General features: G+C 41.8%; 1 protein-coding gene across 4 annotated transcripts in view; it reads right to left on the bottom strand.

Annotated features, from left to right (window-relative positions):
• Nucleotides 1-7,533: 7,533 nt before the first annotated feature.
• The window catches only part of CCDC25 (coiled-coil domain containing 25), a 35,774-nt gene continuing 21,380 nt past the window's right edge, over nucleotides 7,534-21,927 (bottom strand). For 2 of the 4 annotated variants that reach the window (XM_019733121.2, XM_019733120.2), the window contains 4 exons: nucleotides 19,199-19,302; nucleotides 18,782-18,984; nucleotides 14,539-14,584; nucleotides 7,534-10,775 (listed from right to left, as the gene is read on the bottom strand). In XM_019733121.2, coding sequence (XP_019588680.2) covers nucleotides 10,746-10,775; nucleotides 14,539-14,584; nucleotides 18,782-18,984; nucleotides 19,199-19,302 — 383 coding nt within the window. In that variant the 3' untranslated portion in view covers nucleotides 7,534-10,745. The remainder of the gene's footprint in view (nucleotides 10,776-14,538; nucleotides 14,585-18,781; nucleotides 18,985-19,198; nucleotides 19,303-21,927) is intronic. The other 2 variants (XM_074338365.1, XM_074338366.1) reach the window with 2 other exon arrangements.

Raw genomic sequence — 21,927 nt, 5'->3', positions numbered from 1 at the left:
GACAAACTATCTTGTTCATGAACTCCCCGGACTGGGGCAGGTGCTACTGTGAACGTGAAGATGAGTCACGATCCAGGCAGACCCTGGGCACTGACTGTTCACGTTCCTATCTACTCTGCGTTTCAGCATCGATAAAAGGCAGACCATCTTCCCCCACAGGGTGGTTTGAGGCTTCAACATCACTCTTGGCCCTCCTTCATGCAGACCTCCCAACTCTTGGTGCCTTCATTCTTATTACCCACAAGTATCTCCTTGAAAAATCACAAAGCAACTTCCTTATTACACCCAGCAGCTCCCCAGTAAGCCATTCCTGAAAGTGTCAGTCCCAAAGCTGCTGTCACAAAGCTCTGACGTTCCAGGTTTATCGTGGAGAATCTCCATGCCCTCTCAACTTTCTCTCCTTTGCTCATCTCCTTAGCCCAAGTGGCTGTCCCCTGTTCTTTGGGGACATGTCCCACTGCCATCACATTCTTTGAGCATGTGGGAAACTCTGCCTTGTTCCCTGCTGCAGCCTCAAGACCATGAAGCTATCATTGAACCCCTGCTCCTCCTTTGAAGTTCACGCCATCTGGTTCTGGTGGTTTCCCCTCCAATGTTAGTGACTCTGGCACCTAACGTTGGTCCTGAGGCCCTGACCACCAGGGGTGCTCACTTGCCGGGGAACCCACCACCTGACGCTGCTCCTGTACTCCTCACGTCACTCTCTGCTCTGTCTTCAGCAGCATGCAGCACCACTTCATCATTTTCACCCTACGGTGCATCCATTCATCCAGTGTCACACTCCGTGCCTTCCTTTTCCTACCATAACTATAACCCACTCACCTCTCATCAGACCCCACATAACCTGTCCCACTTTTCCCAGTCCACACCTCCTTTTGTTCCATCTGATTTCCTTCCCCTGGAACCTGGAGCCCTCAGCCCCTTGGATGCTGCCCTCCCCAATGGCCTAAAGGCATCTAAATTTACCCCTTAGCTTGGTCCCTGGACTATCCTCTTTTCCCTCTCCTCTCCTTTCCTGGTAGAGAAAGTTACCATTCCATGCTAAATGGACCGACTACAAAATCATTCCAACTCGACCACTGCCTTTTGGCAAATTGATTCCCTTCCCGTAATAGCATGCTTCTCATTACTCCAGTGACTATCTTAAACTTGCCCCTTGACCTTCAAGTTCTTAATCCCACGCCTACTGCCAATATCTTAAAATTACTTTATCACTTTCTGGAAGCCAGTTATTAAGAGCTTTGCCCTCTTCCCTTCTCTGCACTAAAAATGCCTTCCTTGTCTCAGTGCATTAGTTGCCTTTCGTCCTCTCTGAGTTATAACTTCCTGGTCCAGTTAAAGGACGCTCTCAGTATTGGAAACTTGTAGGAGGTTACTCAAGTTTTATTTGTGAACTTAGAGAAATCATGGAAAGCAATAGATCAGAAACTATAGTTCTGATTTTCCAAAGATCAATTTCGCGCAACTGTAGGCTTGGTGAACATGCCACAATTTCAGGCAAAATTGTAGAAACCAAAGGCTGCTTTGTTATCTAGAAAACAGTACAACAATTACTAGGAGCCATCGAGTTCTCTAAGCCTCATTCATTTTGAAAGGTTGCTGGACTGGTAGATCAAGAAAATGCCATAAATATATTTTATCTGGATTTCAAACAAGGTGTTGTTTTGTTTTGTTTTTGAAAACCATCTGAACAAGTATGAAAAATATAGTTTGGATTAAAGTAAAATTAGGAGAAGTAGTTACTGGGTATGTCCAAAGAGTGCTGAATAATTGATTAATCTCAGTGAGGATGTTTCTAGAAGTTTGCTGAAAGTTCTACCATGAGACTTACTCCATTCACCATTTCCCAAATTTTTTGGATGACAATATAGAAGGAATGTTTACAAATATGTAGATAATATTTGTAAAGGGGAGTATGTCAGAGGAAATAATTAAAGCCAGAATTAACTCAATAGACTCTAACAAGATATCTTTAAAAGGGAAAATTCATTAAACACATAGTATTGAATGAAAGAAGCAAGTCATAGGAAAAAAACCATTATAATAAGATTCCATTTATATAAAGTACAAAACAGGCAGAACTAAACAGTGTGTTGCTTTGGGAAATGCATGTAGGGAATAAGAGCCATGAAGAAAAGCAAGGGAATAATTATCACAAGAGTCAGGAGAGTGAGGAGGGAGGATGTGATTAGGGACAGGCACAAAGGGTCTTTGGGAAAAGAACACAGATGTTTACATTATTATTATCCTTTAAAATTAATATATTTTTCCATGCACTCTTTTGGGTCTTTTTTTTTTTACTTCACAGTGAAAAATAAAATTTAAAGAAAAATATCTGAAGTTCTCTAGTCCAAAAAAACAAAAAAACAAACCAAAACAAAACAAAAAACCCAAATCAGGTGATCTAGGCTCTATGTGGAGATTGGTCTCTACGCTGCCCTGTGTGAGCCGCTGGGGTCGTGCACAGCTGGGGAGCTGCTCATTCCTTGGGAGTTAGGCAAACAGGAGAGTTAGGGAGACTGGCCCCATGCGTGAGGAGCCTTCTTCTGTCCTCAGATGCCTGCTTTTCCTGCTAATGGGGTGTTTGGGAGCAGTCACAGGTGGCAATTGACACCTGTCTTCCAAACTTTTGAGCCCCATGTCCAGAAGACAAAACAATGGGTAGAAGTCACCGTGAGGCTGACTTTGGCTCAATAAAGCAAACTTTCTAATCGCCAAATGTCTTTATAAAGTAATGAGCTTTCCGTGTCTGGGTACATTCTGTTTCAGGATGGTGTAAAGGGCCCAGAAGAGTACCATCAGCTTAGATGATCTCTCAGGAACCTTCCAACCTCCACAGGCTACGATTCTATGAAATTCTCTGAGTCTATGAAACCTGTGCATTATGCCTGCAAAGAAAAGCTAGAAGCTGATTCTGAAACAAAAGAGATTGGTTTTTAAATATAAGCTTTGCATTTTGACAGCCATTTTCTTTTTAAATCAATACATGGTATTGGTTTAGAAGGTCTAGGTCCCTTCCACCCCACATTTCTAAGATTTCAGTGGCAAATAAGCTTTGAAACACCTCACCCCGCTTGGAAACAGCTTTTCCATATGTGCTTTAAGATTCTTGGGGCCAAAGGAGTGTCTGAGGCCCTGTGTTCACCCTCCCTTCCAAGGGCAAGAACACAATATGGACTCATAAGGACATGGAAGCTGAGGCCCGTGCTATTCTCTCCTGCCACCTGCTGGCTCTTCTCTTCATCTTGTTTCTCTAGGACACTGGTGGTGTGCACTCAGGATAATACATTTCCAGGAGGCCTCTGCCACCCACAATGCCCGGGGGGGAACACTGCCTATAAAGGTAAAGCTTGGATGACTTCCAGTGGTTCCTACTAAATCTAGGAAAATCATAAATTCACAGACGAGGACTGGAAGAGACCTTAGAACTTGTTCTAACCCAGAGCCCTCACACTGATAGCCCATGGGCAATGGATAGCCCATAGACAGGCCTGGCTTGGTCCAGCGGTGTTGAACAATTTTGAGCTAACATATATAAATTTGGAAATTTGACTTAAAAACCAGATTCATGATGTAATTTGCTACTGGATATTCACAAAGCCTTAAAAGCTGAGCGTGGCAAGTAGTTGAGTACATCCACATTCCAGTTGCAAGACGCACCAATAACCAGATCACAATAGTGCCTGTCACGAAACACCCTTCCCCGTGGCCCCTGCAGAGGGGGATCAAGCTGTAACCCTCCTTAAATCCACCTTCCTAGCCTCCGCCCTACTTCTGGAGGAACTGCCGTCTGCTATGAGGGGAGCACAGGGCGAGTTGGAAGAGGCAGAGTGAACCATCAGGCTTGATGTGAGTTGACATTTTGAATTATAATTAGTTTTGATTTAAATGAGACTGGGGTTTTTAATACACAAAAGGAAGTTGTAATTTTAAAATGCAACTGTCCTTGTATTGGGAACGGATCAGAAAATCACAGAATCGGATCTATTCATCCAAGACGGCACCAAAGGTGGGGAAGAGAAATCAGAGAGCCCTGTTGAAGACAGTGACCAGAAGAAAAAAGCCATTTCTTTTGTCCCTGCCCTATCCAGCAGCCCCTTCAGTGAATCAGTCACTCACTGGCTTCTCTTATAAACTTCATTTCCCCATGGCAATTCTTAGCCAGAGCTGAGCAGCAGCTGTCCCCTTTAGAATGCCTAGGGGCTCACACATGGCGTGTGCATGAACGCGCTCCCCTGCCTCACCAGCTCTCACTTCCGTGACCTGCCTGACCCCCAGGGCACTGGAATTTATAATCCTGGTTCTAGTCTTAGTCCTCATTTTCCAGTGGGCACGAGGAGGTTCAAAGGGGACAAGTGACTCGTGTCACACAGAGAAGTAGCTGAGTGACTCGTATAGTCTAAAATCCACACTCCTAAAGGGAAAATCTAGGGGTAGAAATGGTGTGTGGGTCCCTTCCCTTCATTATACTGTGCACATCCTCACCCCACACTAGATCTTCTCTGATATCCTCTGACGCGGTCAGAAGAGGCTCGAGGACACTGGGTAGCTAAGGCTACGGGTGGGAAAGTCAAAGGGAGTGGTTGGAGCGCTGACATCTTCAGTTGCCTGAGGCCAGTCCTGTTCCCATTACCTCCCTCCCCACCCAAAGCACAAACCGAAATGAAAGCAAGTGGCATTCTGCCTGTCCTTGGTTCATTCTCCACTGAGCTCAGATTTTAACCGAACACAGGAGCTTAGAGGCAATGGTCACTGGGAGTCCAAACAGAGGTTGCTTAGTGAGTGGGGACACCAAGGCACTCCTAACCCTCTTACCTATCTCTAAGCCCCAGCAGACAGGTGTGATGTCTGGGAAGGGGCTGTGCATTTTCTCTTGGATGAAATGGCCCAGAGCACAAAGGCGGAGAGAAGATCCTCTCCCATCATGGCTGCTTCGCTGAGCCACTGGTACATCCAGGCCATGAGGCAGAATCTCCAAGCTCATTGAGTCCAGATAAAGAACCACCACCTTTAATAATAACTTTAAAAAATATTGGTGATACTGGTTGCCTCCAAGGGAAACTGGGAACACTTACCACCCTATACTCATTTCTTCTTTTAAGTCGACTTTATTTTTTAGAGCCATTTGAGGTTCACTGCACAATTGAGCACAAGGCACAGAGACTTCCCATGTACCCCGTACATAGAGTTACACACAGCCTCCTCCATCATCAGATCGCCCACCAGTGGTCCTTCTGTTAGAACTGATGCCCCTGCCTTCATACATCATTAATGACCCAGAGTCCACACTTACATGAGGGTTCAGTCCTGGTGCTGGACATTCTATGGCTTCGGACAAATGCCTAATGACATGTATCCATTATAGTATCAGGCAAGTAGTTCCACTGCCCTAAAAATCTGTGCCCGATGTTCCTTTATACCTTTTGATTTCTGAACCATGTATCACGGAAACAAACACATTGCAAACATTCTTCCCAATTCAGAATCCCCAGATCCTGGGGCAGGGCCACTCTCCCAGTGAAGTGCAGAGTGAAATGGAGGGAGGAGTTGGCATGCTGAAGTGAGGAGAGGTCTGCGCGTTTCCTTTATCCTCTTTCATTCCCGACATACGAGCGGCTATGTGCGGCTATGTGGGTAGAAGTGAGAGAGAAAACAGTCCAGGTAATCCATACACTGTTCTGTTCACCAAGGCTCTTACAAAGCCCCAGGCAATAACTGGTTTTAAACACGGCAGCGTAACTTTCCACCACAGCTAAGGACAGGGAGGGCTTCACTTTAGGAGGTGGGGAGCAGGAACACCGGCCGCCTACTTTCCTCTTGTTGAAAAAGGAAACGTCTTCTAACTGCAAGCACCAGTAAAGCTTTTTCTGTGACCAAATTTAAGCCTTGTCTATGTCAGACCTTCCATCCCTTTCTAAAGACTCTTAAAGCAATTCTAGGTTTGAAAAACATTAATGTTAAGCATCATGGATGCTGAATACATTAGCCACCAAACAAAAATTACAGTTTGGAAAGGATGTAACATAATGAAGCAAAGGGCTTCACAACTAAAGATAATTTTGGCAAGGCTGAGCTGGGTAAGAGGGCACACTGCCTCTAATATTTTTTTCTTTACCTCTTTCATGAAAGTCTGTAATTTTGACCTGCTGAGCCTGAATTGGGCCAAAGAGCTAAAAAGGCTCAAGACCAATAGACCTGCCTTTAACACCTACCTAAAAGGTCCTGTTTTCCTAAGCATGTCCCAGAAATCATAGGCAAATGTTAGTTAGCCTTCTCTATGCAAGATAAACTGCTGAGGCAGGAACAAAATACCAGCAAGACTGCAGGCAGCTAAGGCCTCATGTAGGCAGGATGTGAAATGTCAGGCCACGAGTCTTATATTTTTACTGCAGTGGTTACGGGAGGGGGTTGATGTGGGAAGGAAAAACAATACTGACTCTGGAGAATTCCTCCTTTTTTTCAGCCTTAGGTATTGACACCCACTCACCAGGTTTGGAAACTAGCAAAAACGACATGGGACTTGTAGGGTGAGCATTCATTTCCCCTGGCTTCCATTCCTTGGCTGTAGACAAAGGCAGAAAATGCCCAGTCAGCACCAATCGGTGCATGCCAGCAGCAGAGACCTGTTTCTTGTTTCATTTGGCTACAGGGCAGAACTGCAGTCACAAGCACTAAGGTGGAAAGCTTGGAGTTCCCCCAATAATTGATACAACCGTGAAAGATAAAACGAAGCAATCAAGGTGAGACAGAAAAAGAGGTATGTATATGCTAATGATAAACCATGGTTAATACACAGCATTCAATAGGTATTCGTATTTTCAGTGTAATCCTGAGTCCACTAAGTATACACATGGATCTCTATCTACATTTTTTCTGTATGAAAATACTGGTTTCAACCTATAACAATTTAAACCCCAGAATTCTAGTAGCTAAGGTAGTTAAAGCCAAAAGGACACAGGTATTGCCCTGACTAATGAGAAATACACGAACCCAAATGCCCACTAATAAAAATTGAAGAATTTAAGCACGCTTTTATAGCTGGGAGAGAAACCTGCATGTTTCTGTGGCTCCCTTTACCCCACTATGTCCCCGCAAACATACTGAGTGACATTAGAATAAGCGCTCCCACAGTAGGGGAGAAACTGAACAGGACACCAGCCCAGGGCCACCACCTTCATCGATACCATTCCAGCAAGTCTTCACATGGCAGCCTCGCCCTGGCCAAGATTCAGGCAGACTCCCAGGAATTTTTTTATTTTTTGGGGGGAGGGCGGGTATCAAGTTGTAAACATCAAAAACTAGAGCTCAAACCATCATGGCCCTTGAACTCCAAGTTCTTTAGTTCTCTTCCTGGAATTCTTGGGCAGCCTTCCCTTTCCCCTAATTTGCTCTCCTGCTAAGGAGCAAAGCTCAGTTTTAAGGGCATCATCTTGGGGAGCCAAAGCCTCCTTCTTCCTACGTGCCCATGGAAGTATGCACAGCCCGTCAGTGAGGAGAAAAGTGAAAAGTGAAATCCCACACACACACACTTGGTTCTACTCAAACTATAAGCTTTTATTGTATTTTACATACCATCCATCCAGGACACGATGAATACGCGGTTGGCATCGTCTCCTTTGTTAAGATGATGTGATGCACATAAGTCTCTTGCCTGGTGCTGTATCGAGAGCCTGGCGAAGAGCCTGTGGGCCCAGCGCTGTCCCCATTTCTGAGCTATCACATACTTGCTGGAGTTAGACGGGTCGAGGCTGACATTTAGCTTGGAGTTTAAATTTCTAATTTTACACTTTTGTTTCCAGTTTGTTTTACAGTTTACTTGAAAATCAAAAGGTCACCCACTCACTCTACTGTGATCATTCTGAGTATGAGATTTGTTCTTCACAATGCTGTATTCAAACAGAAAAAGCAGGTTTTATATCACAGCTCAGGAAAAACTGGACAAGTGTTCCATTGCTTCCTCCTGCTCAGTTTTTCCCAGAATCTGTTCCAGCCTGGAAAACAAGAGCTTCCCCTCTCAGACAGATGCAAAAGTGGGAGGAAGAGCTTTGTTCTTAAACGGGGGGCTAGAGATGAACTCTCCCTCTCTAATCTTTCTGTCTGTGTGGCCCCCTTCTTTCGTGAATGGGGGAACCATCAGCACTAAAGAGTTAAAAGGCTCACCAAAGTCCACGCTTCAAGAAAGTTAAAAAATACAACAAACAGAAGATAAGGGTTCAACTAAAGCCTGTCACCCTCTGTTAATGTACAAACCTTCCATACTTTGGTAAGCTTCCCAGCATCTGTTCCAGCACAAGCACTATTACATGGCTCCCTTGCCCAAAGATCGGGACTCTAGATAAACAAAGGTGGGTAAGAAATGAATTCTAAAACTATAGGAATAGAACAGGTCAGAGTCTGTGAAGTAAATTAAATGATAATGGAACCTCACCTGCATGCAGATCAAACAGAGTGGGGAAACTGGAGGCAGAGTGGAAAAGAGAATTCCTCAGGATGCATGCATTCAGTGATCAAGGGCACAGCTCATAAAAATCCCAGTAATTTGGAATGTTTCTATAGGAAGTTTAGGAAGTATGCCAACAGCAGGAAATGAAATGACATCCATGCCAACAGTCTGACCTGTTGCCACTGAACCAATGCCCTCAAAAGAAAAGGTCCCTGCTTTCACTGGGACCAAGAGAGCTATGGGAAAAAAACTTCCTAATACACAAGCAGTGGTAGGAGGAAATCAGCACGGAGCAGCTGAAAAGGTTCAAGAGCTTGGAATTCAACTCAGAGAATTCAGGAGTCCTTGGCATTTTAAACCAGCAGAAGCTGTGAGTTATGAAACATTTAAAATTTGGACCCCAGGATCTCTCACACTACAGTAAAAGTAGATGTAGTCTTCAAAAACTGTCTATATGTGATGTAATGTGGGATACAGAGGAGTCCTTCAGAAACAGTAGAAAGTTGAGGTGCACAGGTGCTGCTAGAGGCAAAATCTCCCGTTTAGATGTTTGCAGCAGAGCAAAGAAGCGCCGACAGTAACCAGGCAGGAGGGCTCGGCCACTAACTTACACTCCCTCGACAGTGTGTCTGGGAAAGGCTGTCCACTTCTTCTCAGGGGGCGTCTGGGGGAGAGACGCGTTTATCAGTGAGGGAGGAGTTCATACCCCTGTAGAACTGCCAGGTCGAGCCTATGACAGACGAAGATTTTTACAGCCACAGCCCCTCAAAACCAGCTTTTGGAGCAAATTCTATGAATTTATGTATCAATGTCCTTCCAAACAAAAAATGATTCTTCATTATTACATTTTTAAATCATAGAACTGCAGGCTGAACATCATTAGAAACTCTCTCTCTCTCTCTCTCTCTCTCTCTCTCTAATTTCTTGAGTTGTCTCCCATACTACATCTCAGAATTTGGCCAAGTTATGCCTCAGGGAATTTTCCAGTTCAACCCCATACACCAACTTGGGATAAATAGAAATACTGAAGTCTTTTGGTTTTACCCACAGTCCCAAAGTGCTATTACAGATAGAATATTTGTTGGAGATAATTTTTGCTGGGTTAGAAGAATGCTGCACGTACAGTTCTGGGTGTGGTTAAAATGTGCATTTGTATGCCTCCTGACCTGCAGGCTTTGTTCTCCTTCCCTTTCATTGTTTGGTTTTTGTCTCTTTCTACAACGGGTTGCCTTACATGCTTCAATAAAAATATATTTTCTATTCAGAAACACACTGGAGAGCAGGTAGTTTGAATGAGTAGTACTGTTATTATACATATTAAGTTACTGAGTCTACAATTCAGAAATCTGAACTCTGTGGTTACAACTCAAAATAAATATTCTTTCAAAGTAAATAAACAAACGACTTGGCTGGCTAACGAAATGCTTAATTCTTTCTAAAATCATAATTACAACGTGAACTTTTGCTTTATGCTGTATTCCAAGATGAAGATTAGGTAACCTACATCTTCCAAATGATTCACAGAGCAGCCCTTCCTGTTTCTCCCCTCAGTGCTGAGAAATGAGTCCAGGCCCTTGAATTATAATGTACGTGACCTGGGTTATCTGGTGCTCAGGTAAAAACTGCCACAAGGCCCAACCTTGATTAATACCGACTATTTCTTGAAGTATGATGGGAACTAGGTGGAGGGCCTCACTCAGCGAAAGTAAGGACAGAGAATGTAGAAGCCAGGGCAAGCTGAGAGCCGAGGACAACTCTGCTAATTGACTCTGACAACACAGTGGAACATGAATATTGAAGCCAGCCAATTTTCTGAAAACATCACTATCATCTTCAAAACCCATATGCTTTTATGCTAATCAGGAAATCGAGGGTGAGGGGAACACTGCTATATATTGCTCACCAATACATTCTTCTTAACGGAAGTGAAGCTATTTTAAGAATATAAAAAGCTTTTCAAGACATCTGTTTTCAGAGACAGACTACAGTACCAGAAACAGTTTTCAGAGTTGGTTCATTCTAAAGTCCATCCCAAGAACAAGGGCAGCCAGCTTTCAGGAGGTATGAAGACATGTTCTGGCAAAAATATTTTCACTTTCCTGAAGTTATATGCTGTCTTCAAGTCCAACTATTATTCTATATATATGAGATCCTCTCTGTCAGCATAAAAGGGAACAATATTTTTAAAAACTCTCGAGTAGATATTTGTTTTGTTTTGTTTTTTATAACTCAGAACATAGATGAAACCAAAACGTCTGCAACTGTCCCTAAATTCACATCTTTAAAAGGTCCTTTTCTCCATTCACATGAATTCATCTGAATCATTGCCATCCTGTAGGAAACAAAAAAAGTGAAACCATAAAAAGCCTTCAAAATAAGTAACTCAATTCTTTGAATTCACAATTTGTCCTAAGTAATAAGCCATATCCTTATGCCCAATAGTAGAGTTCAAAAAGCAGAAAGTAAAATAACTGAATTCACTCATCACTTCTCTGTCTTACATTGGTGTTTAGAATAGCTGGATGAGCAGCTACCTTCTCTAAGGCATTATTCATGACATGGCCTGGATAACACAACAGGTACCCAGTGATATCCAAATTATGAAGTAAGGTCCAACCGACCGAGTGTAGGATATAATAAGCGTGACGAAAAGAAAATGAGACTGCTCCTTCAACAAATACACCATAATATGAAACCAAACAAATACTGCCTCAATATCCTTATGCTAACAATGCTGCCAATATACAGAAATATTTTGGGCCTAAATTCCATTTTTCTTTTTTTTTTTTTAAAGAACTGGGTTTTTACATTTTTATTATTTTTTTTATTTTTATTTTATTTTTTTTATTGGGGAAGGGAAACAGGACTTTACTGGGGAACAGTGTGTACTTCCAGGCCTTTTTTTTTCCAAGTCAAGTTGTTGTCCTTTCAATCTTAGTTGTGGAGTGTGCTGTTCAGCTTCACGTTGTTGTCTTTTCAGTCTTAGTTGTGGAGGGCGCAGCTCAGCTCCAGGTCCAGTTGCCGTTTTCTAGTTGCAGGGGGCGCAGCCCACCATCCCTTGCGGGAGTCCAACCGGCAACCTTGTGGTTGAGAGGATGCACTCCAACCAACTGAGCCATCCGGGAGGCAGCTCAGCTCAAGGTGCCGTGTTCAATCTTAGTTGCAGGGGGCGGAGCCCACCATCCCTTGCGGGACTCGAGGAATTGAACTGGCAACCTTGTGGTTGAGAGCCCACTGGCCCATGTGGGAATCTAACTGGCAGCCTTCGGAGTTAGGAGCATGGAGCTCTAACTGCCTGAGCCACCGGGCCGGCCCAAATTCCATTATTTTGAGCATCAACATTCTCACCTATTTGTGACATCACAAGATGCCTTTGATTTCTTTTTAAGTAGGAAAAGTCATTAGGAAGCCACAGGCTAGTTACCAAGTTAGCTGGCTTGCCAAGTTTTTGATAAAAAACCTTACATGATGGTATATAGTATAAAGGGACTCATTTTTATTGTGTAGCTTACAAACAAGTCCTAAAGAGCAAGTACAAAAGTAGAGCCCAGACTCCTGTTTTGAGCTACTGCACACCCTAAGAAAACTGCTCTGAAGGCCAACATTCACTAACAGAATAAGTTCCGGCACATTTGTTTAAAAACATAGCATCATGTCACTTGTTTCAGTTTCTGTCTCTTTCCCACTGCTTGATGCCTGAGTTCAGTTAAAGAAAGGCAGAGAACTTAGGCTTACAGGTACACATGCGTTTATCCTTAATAGCTCTTATCAAAGTTGGCAGGCAAGTATGAGATATAAGTAGAAAACGATGGTTTCTGTGAAGTCTGGTTTTATCTTGTTTCATTCAGTGGATTTCTGTGTGCTTGTCTTCAATTAGCAAAACACAGGCCGTAGTAAAAATGCCTTAGATAATAATTGTACAGAGTGCACTAATGTTTGTCATCTGTGCGAGCACCAGCACTGCAAGTGCCCCAGAGGCCTAAACTGAGTGATAGCCTGAGAGCTTCCTGTATCTTTGGAGGTCAGCTTTAGATCCCAAACTGAGGATGACAAATTCACTAAGATAATTTAGGTTGGTGAGAATGAAAGTGCATTATTACTCCCTATAAAGGCTGTGAGTTACATTTGCAAAGAGTTCCCATGTGTTGAGAATCTGTATTTTAGGGTTACAGTAACTTTTAAATAATATCTGATATCCAAGACTTTATTTGGACAATTTTTATATTTTATATTCCCTTTAAGAGTCAAAATGTTTTTCAATATAGCAAATTAGGTTTCCTGCTATTCACTTATAAAGTGATAAGCAAATGAAATGTTAAAAGTAATTGTTTATGGTTCCCGATACCAAATTCACAAAGATTAGGAAGAAACAGACTGAAGAGTGTGTGTGTGTGTGTTTTTAGTTCATGATTCCAGAACAACCAAACTTTAAAAATCCATAATGGTGGGAATGAAAATGCCAAAAATGATAATATAGATGGCAGATTTCAGCTGGAAAGTAGCCGCTAAGTAACAGAAACTTTCAACAAGCAACAGTCACCACAACAAAGACAGTAGATTTGGGATACGTTAAAGACTTCTGTTAAACTGTTTTAAGAGTTTCAAGGCATCTAAGAATAGTTCCCAAAAGGGATTAAATACATCCCACCTTTTGATACTGATACTTTGTGGGAAAATAGCAACTAAGGACTATGTGGATAAGAACTAATAATGACCATTTATATTCAGAGAGGGACTAAGTCAAGGAAGAACTTTCACATATATGCCCTTGTTTAAGTTTTGGAACAGCCCCATGAGGTAATATATCTCCTTTTTATTGCTGATGAATACGCCTTCAGAGAGGTTAAATAACTTTATTAGCCTTATCCAATTAGTAAATGACTGATTGAATTTGAGTCTCTAAAATTAAAATTCAAGGCTCTATTTAATTACATAATGCTACTCTGGAATTTTGCAGGAATAAATTAAAGCTACATCTCTGACTCATAAAACAGCCTCGGAAATTGAGTTCTTCACGGAGACAGGAATAAGGATATCATTCTTATTCATTTTTAGAAGAATATATAGATATGAACAAGATGTAAAAGCTTATTAACAATTCAATTCCAATTCATGCATTAAATATGGGGACTGACTAGATGACCTTTAGGGGACCTTAAATTCTATTAGCTATTTCTAAGCATTAAAGCAGTGTTGTTTAATAGTATTTTCTGTGATAAGGGAAATGTTCTATTTCTGTCCTCATAGGGTAGCCCCTAGTCACATGTGGTCTGTATGACTGAGAAACTGAATTTTTAAATCAGATTAAATTTAAATTAATTTAAATTTAAACAGCCACATGCATTCAGTGCCTAGTGCATTGGAGAACACAGATATAAAAGCACCTATTTGCAAACTATATGTAAAACATGCAATACAGCAAATACATCCACTCAGTTTTAATTTTGTGCAAAGACTATTTAATAACAGCTAAATTGTGCTATCTCCAGATCCTTCAAAATATATTTTGGGAAAGAGAGTACTCAGAGACAATATATCCCTGACATAGTTCCAGTGAAAACAATCCAAGTTAATGCCAAGATCCTCTCAGTACTATAATATGCATCACCACTTCTTTGTACCTTCTTTTCCGAGGAACACGAAACAACCAGTGCTGTCACTTAAACGGCAGGCGTGATGTTAGGGTTGATACTTTTGTTTTATGTTTTTATGGAAGGTGATCATTTTGTTCTCACTCAATTACAATATAGAATCTACCGTCACATTAATAGAAAACATTAAGAAAAAAAGGCACTCTTGCATGGCTGCAACTAGCCAAGAGGGGAATGAGGAATGGGGACATCCTGTAAGTACGAATAGATCTGTACTTCACAACAGACCAGGTATGACACGAGGTGACCCACTTAAAAACAACCCCATGAGCAGTCCACAGGAAGGGAGGGGCAATGCCTAATAGAACCCACCTGAGTGCACTATCGTTGCCAAATCACGTCATGCCATCTGCAACATGCGCGTCAATATTGGCCAGGAACTCAATTAAAAACTCTTAGTAAATTATTTCAAGGCACACATTAGACCAAATAACTTGAGCTTACCTGATTTGAAGACATATTCTCAACTTTCATTAGTGATGAATAGCTCCTAGAAGAGAAAAAAAAACATTTAAAATAAGGTTATCCAGCTGGCAAGTATTACATGAACATCACACGTATCTAGCACTGCTGAGGGTCTTTTGAAGAAAATATAATCCCTGCCCTCAAGGAGACTGCAGCATAAAAAGGACAACTATCTATGAAAATAAGTAGGATGTGCACAGCCTTTATAGTTTACAAAGTGCTCACTTAAACTCATTTCATGTCACCTCCACAATAACTTTGAAGTAGGTGGCACTATTCAGATGAGGAAATTCAGCGATAGCCCTGGCAGAGAGCAGATAGGATTCACAGCTGAAGTACACTGCAGAGACTCAGACTCAAGATGCTACAGGAATTCAAAAGAGGAAACACATTCCCAGTTGTGGGCACCGGCCGTCCAGGTTCAAGAACCAGTGAGTCTGAATTCCCACTTACATGAAAGCAACACACAATTCACCCTTCTTTAGTCCATGTGTTTCCTCTGAGCGCCATCCCATCCACCAACTACCTATATGACATTTTTCAGATGCCTCAAAGGTATTTTCAGATTCATATGTCCATACCCAACACGTGGTCTTCTCCCCTATCAAAAATCGTCTGGTTCTTTTCCAGTATTCCCTAGCTCAAAGAACTGCATTATTATCCATCCATTCCATTTCATAAACCAGAAACCCAGGATTCCTTCTTTTTCCCTGCCCCTTCCCTCAATCCAATCTATCTTCAAACCCTGTCACTTTATCTATGAAATTACTTCTCCATGGTCCACTCCTCTCCACCTCCATGTTCCCATCTCAGTCCAAGCGACCACTGTCTGTCATGTGGACAACTGCGTTAGTTTCTTAACTGGCTTAGCCACACCCTCCTGGTTCCCTTTCCAATCAGGTCCGCAAAGTGACCTTTCCAAAACACAAACCTTATCATACTACGCCTCACTTAAAACTCTTTGATGACCTCACAAAACTCTTATGATGAAGGCAGATACGGCCGATGAGGCCGGAGGGACTAGCACCTCGATCCATGTGCTCCCTCATGCCTGCTGCTCCGCACCTTTGGGCCTGCTTTTATTCCCGTGTTTGGCCTTGCTCCCTCCCATACAGGGTCTTTACACTCAAAGTTCCCTCCGCTTAGAGCACTATGTCCCCCTCACCCCGCCCCGCTCTTTCACTAGCAAACAGTTTTGATCTTAGCTCAAGAATCACTGTATGAGGGAAGCTAATCGCAGTTACTCATTCATCCATACTATACTGACTAGTCACTCACTGCATCTGTAAAGCATTGGGTGATAAATAAGGAGATACGACGATACATACACGGCACACACCGCATTACTTATGGAAGGCAGCAGTGTATGGGAGAACAAAAGGAGGTACCATTAGAGCACTCATTTCCACATCAGATTCTACCATCCTTTTCATCAATGGTTTCACCATTACCTCTCCCTACGTGCTGACACTAAACTCACCCTACCAGTCTACTTCTTCCTAATACCCCAGGAAACCTATACTGGCTCATCACTTTCAACATGAAATTCGGGACTAAACAAAAACTTTCATTCTTTTTATTCTTATTTGCCTATGTATGACCTATGACCTTGACTCTGGCGTTGCCGACTTGTTCATCCCTCGCCTACCAGGCAGCACAGTGTAGCAGAAGTATGGACTTCCGAACTACAAACTTGAGTTTGAATTCCTGCTTTGCCACTTACCAACTATGACCTTCCACATTTCACACATGAAGCCCTTGCTGCAGTAATCTTTGCCCCCAAATCAAGTTCTTTTCGTCAGAGAAGGAAGGCGGCACCGTCTTCGCTGGGTTGCTCTAGTATTCACTTCTGAGCAGAGGGCTGATAGATATGATCCCAACTAGAGCTCAAAGGACTTGGACTATTCAACAGCACGTCTATGCATTTCTTCTCCTGGTAGAAATGAGAACTGACCGGCTTAATGCCATTCTTGTTCCAAAAGCTGAGGATACAAGGGAGTCTAGAGTCTAAATCATGGCTTTAGAATTAGAAAGAAGTTGGAATGTAGCTCTTCCGAATATGGGGCTAAGTATTTTTTCACTGAAATCACCTGGAAACACTGGGGAGACCATTTGGAATAAGAATATCCTCTTGGTTTATCTGTGGAATGCCCTGAAGATTCAAAAGTGAATTTCTTAAGCAATCACAGCAAGTGATTTGGACCATTCTTAACAGATGGTCCAAATAAAAGAATCAACTGTTGGTGAAATTCAATGGTATTTTCACTGTCAGAAAGCTAAGTGAAAGACTTTAGAATAAGAAGATTTTACAGCATAGCATTCGATCTCTTGGGTGGAAGAGTCAAGACAGAAATTAAAGTGATGCTAGCACTACAAATGTATAAACACAGATTATAAAGCATCAGAAGTTTAGAGTTTGTTGTTGGACCTTCACAAAAGCTGCAGAATACAGCATGCAAACAGCAGTTCTGCATATGCCAAGCAGAGCCTTGCTATGTCACCACATCGGTTCCTGGCGCTACATCCCTGCTTCATTCTTCTACCATCTGCAGCATGTGGAAGTCGTTTTTGTGGCATGTTTCACAGAAACGGACACACCAAATGTTTCTGGTTTTCTGAGGCCCATGATAATTTGTTAAAAATAAAGCAGGAGGGATAAAATTGTGTAGGAAAACACAGGCCAGAAAAGTGATTTTTAAATTTATTCCACTTAGGTTTTCCTTTTTATATACATGTACCCGAGTGATATAAAATTTATGTCTGAAGAAACAAAAGGAAAAATATGCAAGTGACTAGCGACAATTTGGAAAATGAGCATGATTAAACTTTTGAAGCCAAAATTTTATCCAGTAACAAGGAGAATTTTCCCTCCGCAATTTAAATGAATATAAGTTGTTGACAATATGAAGAAAGTCCAGAAAATAGGAAAACGGTGTTTTAGTGGATGGATTAGTTTGTTTAAATGCTTGCAACTTTTTAAACTAGTACAATCAAACATACAAAATCCCCTAAATTTCAGTAGTATACAGCTTAATCTGAAACAAAAATGTATTTTAAGGTAAATTATGGCATCTATATGTTATTTATTTATATGGGATAAATACTACTTTAATATTGCATAGACTGAACAGAGGGCTGAAGAGTGTGGTCATAGAGTGTGTGAACTTGAGAATCAGACTGAGACTGGCTACCTGACTTTGGGCAAGTGACTTAACTGCTTCTCAGTCTCAGTTTCCTCTGCTACAAAGTGCAAAAAATATCTATCTCATATGACTATTGCTAGGATTCAATAAGATAATGCAGTAAAGCACAGTACAATGTTTGGCAAATGACAAGTGTCCAAAAATGTTAGCTACTCTTTCTTATTAAATTAGAGAATTAAGCGATATTATATTTCTAACATATAACACTGGCTTCCACACAAAATTGTTAGATTTGTAAAGGGCACAAAAAAGGCTGTTTTGAATTTTTCCCCACTCCACACTAACAACAAAAAAGAATAAACTACTCTAAATTCTACATCACTCAAAATTTTACACAGCCGACTACACTGACAGTTGATCATTTTTCTTTCACTCCTAACAGAAAGCAGACTTACAATTCTAGGTCAGAGCAAATGTTTACATCTGTGCATTACTCTGTTTCATGTTAGCAGATATAACTCAGGATAACACTTCCGGAGTTTGGTATTTGAATATTATATTTTAAATGAAGCTCCTCATTCTGTTTTAGCAGTATTTTAACGACTATTTATTGTTTAGAAATGCAGTGTTTTGGAGAGCAAGCCTCACTACATTAATTACTTTAAACTTTCAAAATGTAGAAAAGAGGGTTCAAAAAAAGCTTTCAGAGTTACTAGCACTGGCCGTTAGAGCTAAGACTTCATTCAAATACCACAGCTAGTCAATGTTAAACACTTAATATAGCATCTTTTCTTTTTCTGAAGATGTTTATAAACCAAACTCTGAAGACCAGCTATCATGCTTTATCCAAAAATAAAATCAGCTGTTTTATTTCACACACTCTCATATCCTGCCCCTACAAAAGGGCAATTCATGTGACCAACACATTAGTATAAAAGCATTTTTCTAACTCGTTTAACGCTTTCAACCTGTTATATGTCCCTCCCTCCACCAGTGTATCATTCTTAAGGGTCAATCCCTGATTAAAACGAGCAGTAAAGAATCTTGGCAGTCAATACCAATACATAGCTCCAACGTACCTAAGTTCATCCATTTCCCTCTTCTTCTTCATCTCTTCCTTTTCTCTCTTTTTCATTTCCTGAATTTGGGCTTTTTTCTCATTCCTCTCCTCACGGTCTCTGCATTCCTTCTCTGCTGCCAGGTCCGGGAACCGCTCCATTTTGGTCTTTTCTAATCGGTTCAAAATCTCATTCACTTTCTTCTCCACTGTCACAATGCTCACCTTCGAGGGAGATAGGGGAAGAAATACCAAATCTTTATGACACGGTTCTCCCTCAGAACAGGTGAAAGGTTTCCTAGGGGCTTAGCAGCCCAGCTGAATTCCCTTTAGGAAACATACATCATGCAGCGCCCATGACACCAAAGGTGTTAGACAGAAAAGACGGATATTTCCCGCGGTGGCAGGGCTCTGCCCCCTCGCGGTGCGGCACACTTACGTCCTTCTGCCTGTGAAAGCCGATCTGCCCCACATCCATGTCGGCTGTTTTCTTCAGGTTAGACCATGGTGTATATACCACGTTAACGTTGTTCATCTTGCAGCCTGCCGAGAGAGACTGTCTTCAACATGCAGGCAGGATGCCACCGAGCAAGGCGTCCCCTTACCCACTGGCAAATGACTGTCAGCCAACCAAGGAAAGGCCTTAGAATGAACATGGCTTCAAGGGTTTCAAACTACAAAATCCTTCTTAAAAAAAAAGCTTAAAAAAAAACACCCACAAAAGGCAAATGGTGAAGGTGACAAACAACAATTCGAGCAAAGTATTACGGAGGAATGTAGGGGTTCACTTCTGAGAGTCCCTAAAATTGAAGGCAGAACTTACAATATGTTTTTTAAAGAGAAAAGGATCCAACAGGTTTCCACAGATTCTCAAAGGAGTCCTAGATCCAATAAAAGTTAAGAAGCAAGATAAAGCAAAAAGCCATGGCCTGGGATTCAAGAGACCTGCCCTCTGTCCTGGCCCTACCACAAAGCAGCCATGTCACTGTGGGAAAGTCCTCATGGCTCTCGGAATCTCATCTGAAACATGAGGAAATTGGACTAGCTTAGAACTTTTGTGTTTTGTTTCTTTTAGCAGTGGAACCTCTTTCACCAAAGAAAACATCCAAGTGATCAAAGTAAAGATGCTGTGGGTGGGAGGGGTCCGAGGTGCCCTGTTCATTCCTCCTCCTCTCCCCTCACCACCTCTACCCCACACTTCCCTTCTGCCCCGACAGCCGCCCTGGCAGCTCAAAGGATCAGTTTCATCACTGGTCCAACATTACTTAAGGCCCCTCAAAATCAGATGGCAATATATTTCATTGTCTATGAATTCACCATGTACATTGGAGAAATCTGGTGATCACCACCTTACATAAGTGATCAAAGTCAATATCACTAAAAATGGGGCAAAGGGCTGGCACCATGTGCCTCCTGACTGCACTGGGCAAGACTTCACTTACGAAGTATTCCTGCTGAGAATTCGTAATGTCACACTACTCAAGAGGAAGCACCAGACCAACTGAATAGCAGGATAGTCTACAACTGGTCTCCACTCTGAAAGTGTCAATGTCTTGAAAGACAAAGAAGTGTCTCCAAACTTAAAGGAGAGAGACGTGACAAGTAAATATAACACATGATCCTGGATCAGAAGAAATGCTCTGAAGGGACAGTAGTGGGACAACTGGGAAAACTTAATACAGATTATCAGATAACAGTATTTGATCCATCTGAATTTCCTTAATTGATCACTGTAAGGCAGTTCCCTAAGGTAATGTCCTGTTCTCAGGACATACTGACGGCTTGTGATGGCTATAATTTATTTCAAATGGTTCAGCTAAAAAGGTTAATAATGAGTATGTTACAGAGAGAAAGCAAATATGGAAAAATTGATGAATCTAAGTGAAGAGTATATGAAAGCTGTATTTTTCTTGCAACATTTCTGTAGGTTTGAGATTTTTTTTCAAAATTAAGTTTCTAAAAAAATCTCCAATGTGCCAGGGGGATACAAACATGGATCAGACAATGGATCCTACATTTCAAGATTAAGAGAGGGCAGATAAGCACACAAATAACTTCAATTAAAAGTAGAACTGATCAAATATTGGAAAGGTACCGGTGAAGTGCTAAAGCAGTACAGAGAGGGCAGTGGTCACTCAACGCTGCAGGAAGGTAAATGCTCCATGGGAGAGGTTAACACAGCTTGCTGGGTAAGACAGAAGACTTTAAAAGTCAGGCTGTCTGACTTCAAATGCAGCCTCTACCACATGTCAGCACGCTGAGGCCTTGGGCAAGTTCCTTAATTTTCTTTAAGCTCTGCTTCCTCATCTATAAAATGAAAATAATAATCTCTAACTCAGTAGGGTTAATAAATGAAATAACTTGTAAAGTTTTACCACAGCGCCAAGCATATAATTATAGCTAATATTACAAATACGATGTGGACCTTGAACCTGAGCCTGGATCTGGACTTGGGATGACTGACGAGGAGGACAAAATTGAGAGCAGAGGGAACAATACAGTCATGTGTCGCATAATGTTTCGGTCAGTGACGACCTACATAGATGACAGTGGCCCCATAGATTATAATGGAGCTGAAAAATTTCTATCACCTAGTGATATATGAATAGCACCTGGAAGACGACACTCAAGAGGTTCGTCCACGACTTCAAAGGATTTGCCAAGGATGAGGAGGCTGCAAAAATCAACAAGGCTGTGGCTGAGATGGCAGCCGGCTTGAATCTGGGTGTGGGTGAGATGACATTGAGGAGCTCCTAGGGGTGATTCCTGGGGAGCTGACTAATGAGGAGTAGTTGGAACTGGAACAGGAACGCATAGTGAAGAAAGGGCAAGAGAAAAGGAAATTGCAGAAGAGGGAAAAAAAGAACCCCAAGAAAATTCACAATGAAGGGTTTAACAGCTTTTGCAGAACTCAGCAAGCTCCTTAAAAAGTTAGGAAACATAGACCCCAACACCGAAAGGTTTTCATAAATAGAGAAGAATATTCATGGTGCATTATCTGCTTATAAGCAAATCTATGATGAAAAAAGGAAACAAACCAAGCAAACCACCATGGACATATTTCTGTAAAGAGTGACACCTTCTCAAAAAGAGCCTCAGGCAGGTCCTTCAGGGGGTATTCAAGAAAAAGGCAGTGTTATCACAGGAGATGACAGCTCCATGCGTGTT

The sequence above is a fragment of the Rhinolophus sinicus genome, linkage group LG07 (genome assembly GCF_036562045.2).
Source record: "Rhinolophus sinicus isolate RSC01 linkage group LG07, ASM3656204v1, whole genome shotgun sequence".
Taxonomy (NCBI): domain Eukaryota; kingdom Metazoa; phylum Chordata; class Mammalia; order Chiroptera; family Rhinolophidae; genus Rhinolophus; species Rhinolophus sinicus.
Note: the sequence above shows the minus strand (reverse complement) of the source record. Positions and strands in the feature narration are given on the sequence as shown.